General features: G+C 36.6%; 1 protein-coding gene across 1 annotated transcript; it reads left to right on the top strand.

The window, feature by feature from the left end:
- Positions 1 to 5,654: 5,654 nt before the first annotated feature.
- LOC101309525 lies at positions 5,655 to 7,901 on the top strand. Its single transcript, XM_004295857.1, has 6 exons — positions 5,655 to 5,909; positions 6,421 to 6,678; positions 6,766 to 6,957; positions 7,154 to 7,333; positions 7,454 to 7,567; positions 7,797 to 7,901. The coding sequence occupies exons 1-6, from the start codon at positions 5,655 to 5,657 to the stop codon at positions 7,899 to 7,901; spliced, it is 1,104 nt and encodes a 367-aa protein (XP_004295905.1).
- Positions 7,902 to 8,217: the final 316 nt, after the last annotated feature.

Raw genomic sequence — 8,217 nt, 5'->3', positions numbered from 1 at the left:
AAAATATCTTGACACCCCATATGCATATACTCAAAATTGTCTCGCATAAGCCACTATGGCACTGGTTATGCGCACAAATCTGCCTATATCTGCTTGGGGTTGCTAGCCTACCATTAATGCGTACCAGTTGGTAACTGAACATGAGCCTTACATTTACGCATACTTGGTTGTGCAACATATGTGCCTATTACGCCCCCACAACGTATCAACAATGGGTACTCAAAAATGAATATGTATTTACTTTGGATACGAACCTCCAACAATTATCTGCTATTTGGAACCCTTACAGGCGATCTCACCGCTCGATATGCAGATTGTCACTTAGATGAGATAATGTTCCCGTCGTTAGGGGGAGATAAGAAAAATGATTTTCTATGGGAACGGCATGAATTGATCCACACATAATCGATACCTTGAACGTAACAGTTTCGATGCCTGATGCATTTAAAGATATTGCCAAAGTGACAAGATCACATATACTAGCTGCAAACGCCTACACGGTTAAAAGTCTCCAATAAGGGGCACGTCACCACAGATTAAGGTGACGCAACCACACTTAGTGGAGGTGTGCTTGAGGTCGTGGCTCTCTAAGGGAATAGGGGGAGGCCACCTGGTTCGATCAATACTTGCCTAAAGGAATCGGACGAGTAAGGCACAATCTCATCAATGTAAGGAATCTCTCTCTCGTAAGATTGTCTCTAATTACAGTTATGTCTATGAATCAATACTGGAGGACACTCCGATGTTTAAAATGATTTTAGAGACAAAATCTCAACAGATCATGAGAGTACATGCACATTGATGATTCACATTATTGCTCAAGGAATCATAGAGCACAAAGGTATCGAACCACGCTCAGTTGAAGAATGTCAACAAAGAGCATATTGGCCTAAATAAAAGTGTCATCCAGGAGGAGCTAGATTCTCTGACAAAGAGACAAGTATTTGGTTTTGGTAGTGCTAACCTTACCAAGTGTAAAGCATGTAGGACATAAATAAGTCTTTGTAAAAAAACGTAATGAGAAGAATGAAGCCCTAAAGGACAAGGCTCGCCATCTGGCGCCAAGGTTTCTCGCAACGTTATGGATTGACTACGAGGAAACATAATCTCCCATAATGGAAATGTAGCTCATCGATGTGGTTATAACTTATCTCCATGGGGATCTTGATTGGGAGATATTCATAAAAATGTTTGATGACTTTAAACTATCCAACTCAAGTAACTCTCTAAACCACGGAGTGCGTTTATAATTAGAATTGAAACGCTCATTTTATACAAGTGACTACTTGGTTGGGAAGGGATACAAAATGTTGACCTATGCCCTTGCGTACTCATAGAGAAAAAAGTTTCGGATTTGCAATTATAGTTATCTATGTTGATGATAGGAACATAGTAGGTACTCTTGATGAAGTAAGAGAAACCGTGAGCTATATGAAATCTGAATTGAGATGAATAATCTTGGGAAACTCGATTAATATATTACAAGTTTGTGGAATACTAATCCACTAGTCTGCATGTGTCCAAAAGATTCTCAGGCGATTTATATGGACAAAATGCATACTGTTAGCACTCTCGATGATTGGTCGATGTTTGGATGTAAAGGAAAATTTATTTCGTCCAAAGGAAGATGACGAAGAAGGGTAGAGAAATGAAAACTCTTCTCTAAAGTGCAATAGGCGCAATATTGTACTTAGCCTGGTGAACACAACCGAGTATTACATTTTCATTGAACTTGTTCAAGCGCCAACGCAGTGTCATGAGAAGGTATATATAAAGAACGTATCCTAATACCTAAATGAACCATTGACTTGGGTTCATCCTATCCCTATATATAGAAAGACGAAAGGGAATGCAGATGGAACTGCAATCCCCTACATCAAAACCTCAAACGATTCTTTGGTTGGTTTTTACTATTAGGTATCTATGATCAATAAGTCGTTCTCAAACTGATTATGTAATCATCATTGGAAACACGATGATACCTTGTGAGAAACATTAGTTTCTCCTCAAGATTCAAGTAAAGCAAGTAAGGTCTGAGGACAATATGATAAACTTGTTTCTCAAATCACAGCCTAAGGCTAAATCTTAGAAGCACGTGAGAAACATAAGAATGCAAAGATGTTCCTAGCTCCCTTGATTGATCCTTGATTGATGTAAAGATCAGGGGGAGTGTAGACTTCAGGTGGAGCTAACACACATACACTATCATAGGTGCGTTGTGCTCATTCTCCCTTTGACACGATTTATTTTGTTCCTCTGGGATTTGTTACTTGGCAAGGTTTTTAATGAGGCAACACCTCATGCACTGTTCTAACTTTGAATTGGCACAAGGGGGAGTTTTGAAGGAAAAATACCTTAAATGTGCCTTCGTCAAAATGTGCCTTTGACGAAGAGTAAATTAGGAAGTTATTGATCAATGGATGTAACGGCTCAATTAGTCATATCAGTCATTATGTACGTTGTTATTAGCATTGAATAACGCCATTATGTGCGTGTAATTACCGTTGTAATCGACCTCTATATAAAGAAAGTTTCTAATGAAATGAGTAGATCATTCTGATTCCATTTTTCCTGTTACAATCTTTCAGATACGATATAGAATCCAAACTCATGAGCATAAGATTCATGTTCAAACTCATGAGCATAAACATTTTGTTTTCAAAACTCATGAGCATAAACATTTTGTGTTCAAATAAATTTGTCGTTGTATTTTCCTTTTTAATTTTCTTTGGTTGTATCTGTTAAAGGAATAATACATTTGTGCCTTCGTCAATGTCTTCGTCAAAGTAACTAACGAAGAGAGAATCATGGGATTAGATGTAACTTATCAATCAGCATTATTAGGTTCCATTATGTTGTAATGAGTTTGAAGATGCTCTAATCTTCATTCGATCTTCTCATATGGCGATTTCGGCCAAAACTAACTTGACCACTAATCCACGGGAAATTTTTCAGCGCTACGGGAGGACCACATGGCAGTATGACGTAGTCCTACATTCCAATCAAATATTGACACATGTATTTTATTAAAAAAAAATTACATCAGCTATTTTGTCAAAGACAATTTTGGGTTTGTTGTTGCTTTTTAAACCCTAAACTATAAACTCTAAACCCTAAACGCTAAACTCCAAACCTAGACTCAAAACCCTAACCCCTAAACCCTAAACCTAAACCTTAACCCCAAACCCTAAACCCTAGTCCAAACTCAACAAAGACCCATGACGGTCATTTCACAAAAAATAGAAAACCTTAGTTTATATTTTAGTTATAATAAATCCACGTGTCAATATCTGATTGAAATGTAGGACCACGTCATACTGTCATGTGGTCCTCTTGTAACATCTAAAAATTTCTCCTAATCCACTATATATATCAAGAAATTATGGATAGTTATGGATTGGCTATAATCGATGAAAGAGTACATGACATGTTTGTTTATAATTATTATTGATACATGTCTATCTTTTATTAGTGTTTGGATTGGCTATTAATTTTTTTTTTAAACGTTTTATTAATAACTCACACACCCTACATATGTCCGTGAGGTTTGAACCCGTGACCTCAAAGTTGTCAGTTAAACACCTTAACCAACCAAGCCACGGCTCACCGACAAAATTTGAATTGGCTATAATCGATGAAAGAGTACATAACATGTTTGTTTATAATTATTATCGACACATGTCTCTTATTGGTGTTTGTCAAGTGACCATAGCAATATGCAATTCACATTAAATGATTGCTCAAAGGTCGACCTCGATAGACTAATTCATTTTTTGGTAAAATGAAACGAGTATATTATATGTTGAAAACATCCACATAACTCCACGTGTGTTTTACTACTGTTTTATGAACCATACGCAAAGCTCTTTTTATATTTCTGAACCCCAGGAAACAAAGAAAGAGCCTTCGCTTTGCTTCTGTTTCTGGGTATCCACCCACAGGAGTAGAACAAATCGAGTGAGTCTCTTGCGGCTTTTGATAAGGGTGAGTAACAAAATGTACGCCATCTCTTTGAAAAGGCCTTCATAGAGCAGGGAAAAATCTTTACAAAATCTGAAGCTCAAGTAAATGATCTTAAGAAAAAGCTTGAGCATACAAGATGTCAATAGAAAGAGGTTGAAGGAAAACTTGAGAAGAGTGAAGCTGAATGTGAAGATCTTGGGAAAAAAGCATGACCACAGTGAAGCTCAGAGGAAAGAACTTATGGAAAGCCTTGAAAAGAGTGAAGCTCATATTGAAAGAGCTTCAGGAAAAGATTGTGCGTAGGGATGATAATCTGAATGCCCTTCTGAAAAAGCTGGAGCATATTAAGGCTCAAAACAAGGAGCATGAAGAAACCGAAAAAGCTCTAAAGGAAGATCTTGATAAAAAATTGCTTCAGCAGAGTGAGACTCAAAATAAGAAATTGGTAGTCTTGTATATTTTTCTCATAACTCAAATTTAAATAGTGTATTTTTTGTTTGTTGATTACTATAGTGGCTTAGATACCTTTACATATATGGACTAATACTGTGATTTTGTTTTTGTTTTTGTGTTTTTTTTCTCTCAGCAACTTATGTTCAGCTTGGATGATAATAAGGCTATTAAAGAGCTGTTCGAGGAAAAGGTTTGTTTTCCATTTATTGGCAAAACGTTTCTGTGGTTATGATAAATCAACCTTAAATGAATGGATTTTTAGAAATTCTGTTTTCATGATTGACTTGCAATGCAGGAAAAGAATGAGAAGCTTGATGGAGAATTACAGGAATTGTGTAACCATCGTAATCTCCTACTTGAACTATTGGATGTCTTTCGGAATAAGTTACGGAGCAAGGAAGAAGAGCTGATCAATGTACGTTACCATTTTGAAAAGGCCTTTTTGGAGAAAGAAGCCTTATCAAAATCTGAAGCTCTGAGAAATGATAGTAAGAAAACATTAGGGGAGAGTGAATCTGAAAGTAGTGAAGCTTAATAAAAAGGAAGATCATTGTGAAGCTTAGAAGAAAGATCTTCAGGATAAGGGTGACCAGAGTGAAGCTGAACTTCAGGAGTCTCGTCAAGAGTTCATCAATGTATGTATATTTTTAAAACGTTTTCAATTTCTGTAGAATGATATCCATACTATTGTATTGAATTATACAGGAAGCTTACACTATACATGGTTTTAAAGGTATCAATATCCTGAGACATGGTAATGACAATACTTTACAATTTCAATCCAGGAGAGGGCTTAAGGGTGTGGAAGAATCAGTTAGGCTCTAACTGCACATTAGTTCAGCCTAATTAATTCCGCATAGAATCAATTAGGCTGAACTAATGGGCAGTCAGATAGTATATATTATGTTTGCTTATGTAGGCTCCTTTTTTGTCGGATCAAGTATCTCTTTTGGATTGAATAAGGTACTCAATTAGTTTCTAATTGGTTTTCTGTTATATATTAGTCTTGACATGCTATTTAGACTTCGGATATTTAGTCTGTAGTTATCCTGTGTTTTCAGTACTTATCATCAGACTTTGTTTCCCACATACCATATCTTTTCCAAATACTATTTCCTGTCTTACAGGTTTCTCTTTTCCTTTTTCTTTTTTTGGTTTGGATATTTTTGAACATGTTACTCGATATATAATTGGTTGAAGGATCAACATCCAAGACTTAGTTTTATCTTAATGGAATAATGCCTGTCATTTGGTGGGATCATAACTTTTGGACAGTACAGGGACTAGGGGGATTAAATTTCTGTACATCAATTGGGGTGAAGAGAATGGGAGAGCTTGACAAGAAACCATTTCAAACTTCATGCAAGAGACAATATTCTATAAAAGAAGCAGATAACAAGGCAGCAACACTTTATTCTCAGTGGAATGGCTACCTGAGGGATCCAAATTGGTATCCATTCACAACTAGCATGGATTCTTGTGGAAATTCTAAGGTACTGGCATATCGTATATGTATATGTAACTAGCTAGGGACAAACACACATGTATCATGTAATTTATCTTAGACCATTAGAACTTCTTTTAGAATACCACTTTTACTGAGTCCATGTTCTCTTTTTTTTTACCTTTTTTTTTGAGAAGGAGTCCATGTTCTGTTGTTCCTGCTACCAGTTCTACTTCTCATTAGTGCAAGGTTTCAGTGGAATAATTATCACGTCTTTCAAATGCAAGCCAGCGCATTTTTTTATCAAAGAGAGATTTTTGTGATCAATCCTTTTAACTTGCAGTCTTCATGTATCCTTTGTGGCTCATTGTTTGCTTTTATTCTCCTCTTGCACTGCACCTTTTAAATTGATCTGGTACTGGGATTTTATAACAGGGAGCCGGTATTCTTCTTTTTTATTTTTGTTTTTTCATTAATAACAGGGAGTCTGATTCCATGCATCTTTTACTCAGTTTTCATCTTGGTTTACTAACTAGGATATTTTGGATGTGGGTACACAGGTGACTCTCAATGAAGAAGATGAAAAATTAAAACAGTTAAAGATCAGCAGTCTTGATGGTGAAATATACAAGGCTGTGACAACTGCCTTGGTGGAATTGAATACCTATAATACCAATGGTAGGAGTAGGACTGCTATAGCAGAATTATGGAATTTTAAACAAGGGAGGAAGGCATCATTGAAAGAGGGAATATCATATGTACTGAATCAATTGGAACTGCTGAGAAAGAGGGTTGGTAGAATGTTGTCAGAGAAAAAGGTTTGTTTCCATTTATATTGTTGAAACTTGATACTAGTAATCTTCTCCGAACATGAATGAGTCTGAGATATTGTTGAATTGGAACAGCAGCTTGATGTGAAGAAGAGAAACCTGGATGACGGGATTAATGAAATTCAAAAGAAATTAGAGGAGAAGGACGCTGAGTTGAAAGATTTGAAAGCTGAGTTGGAATATTCACTAGAGCTCAACTCTACACTATCTGTCAAAGATCGTGAAAGTAATGATGAACTGCAGGGTGCTCACAAGGAGTTAATCAAAGTATGTTTGAGAAAGGTTTTAAATTTTAGTCCGTTCATTCATTCTGTTATGGTGTGCTGAAACACAAGATGCCTTGCATCTATGTACCAAAAGGGTTGATAATGTGGGGCAGAGACGGTTCGGATCGGAAATTTATATAATTTCTGGAACCAGGTTGTGTCCAGTTCCTCTAACCTGTAATTTTTCTGCCTTGCAGGAACTGGTGGATGACGGTTTTATTGGTGTAAAGAGAATGGGAGAGCTTGACATCACACCTTTTACAACTGCGTGCAAGAGAGAACATTCTATGCTTGAACCAGTGGTGTGGCAGGATTATCTTAGTGATCCAAACTGGCATCCATTTAAAGCAATCGAGGATGAATTTGGAAACCGAAAGGTATAATATATACAAAAATAATCAAGCACACCTAACAATCAGTAGCTGCCTAGCTGGACTAACAATTCAGATGACATTGTTCATTTGTTGTTGCTTGATGTATTATTGGATGTGGTGCAGGAAATTCTTGATGTAGAAGATGAAAAGTTAAAAGAGTATAAAGTGCGACGATGGAGTGTACAAGGCAGTTGTCACTGCCTTGATGGAATTGAACGAGTACAATCCGAGTGGTATGTATGTAACGGAAGAACTATGGAACTTTCAAAAAGGCAGGAGGGCAACCCTACAAGAGGGATTATCATACATACTATTGAACTGGAAACCTTTGAAAAGGAAAAGAAAAACTTGACTCATCAGTTAGTAATTTAGTAGGGAAAACATGTACTTACTAATATCATGCAGGGGCTTTTGCAACTCCCAAATTGATAATTTTTGTCAACATTGTCATGTACTCGTGTTGTAGAAAGACAGTTGGGAGGCTCCTGGCAGCAACTTACCTCTTTCAGGTTCTAGTGCTTTTCAATTTGATATGTTGGCTGTTGGTCATGCTAGAGGTCTTTTTATTTAGGTTGGTTATTTTTACTGTATTGAAAAATAGAATTGGGCAGTTGATATGGGCATTTTGATTTGTCAATTTGAGCATATACTGTACCTGCACCTTGCTCTTTCACGTTGAGAAAGCACTTGAAGAGGGGCTACGGTTGACAAAAGAACTAGAGGTATGTTTAATTACTTTTCATTATTGATATGGTCATTAAAAATAATGAAACTAGATAGCAACTCGAGATTCATCACATACTTAGGTACTTGTTATCCGATGATATTTAGTTTTGCTGATTGAGTAGCAATGATGCAGAAACTCGAAGAGAAATGTAATACTGAAT

The sequence above is a fragment of the Fragaria vesca genome, linkage group LG3 (genome assembly GCF_000184155.1).
Source record: "Fragaria vesca subsp. vesca linkage group LG3, FraVesHawaii_1.0, whole genome shotgun sequence".
In the NCBI taxonomy this organism is placed as follows: Eukaryota; Viridiplantae; Streptophyta; class Magnoliopsida; order Rosales; family Rosaceae; genus Fragaria; species Fragaria vesca.
Note: the sequence above shows the minus strand (reverse complement) of the source record. Positions and strands in the feature narration are given on the sequence as shown.

What these genes read in the sequence shown, in the direction of transcription:
- LOC101309525 (XM_004295857.1), top strand. Translation starts at nt 5,655, where the DNA reads ATGCCTGTCATTTGGTGGGATCATAACTTTTGGACAGTACAGGGACTA. An exon ending in ATTCTTGTGGAAATTCTAAG is followed by an intron (nt 5,910 to 6,420) that starts GTACTGGCATAT and finishes GTGGGTACACAG; the next exon opens with GTGACTCTCAATGAAGAAGA. An exon ending in GAGTACAATCCGAGTGGTAT is followed by an intron (nt 7,568 to 7,796) that starts GTATGTAACGGA and finishes CTCGTGTTGTAG; the next exon opens with AAAGACAGTTGGGAGGCTCC.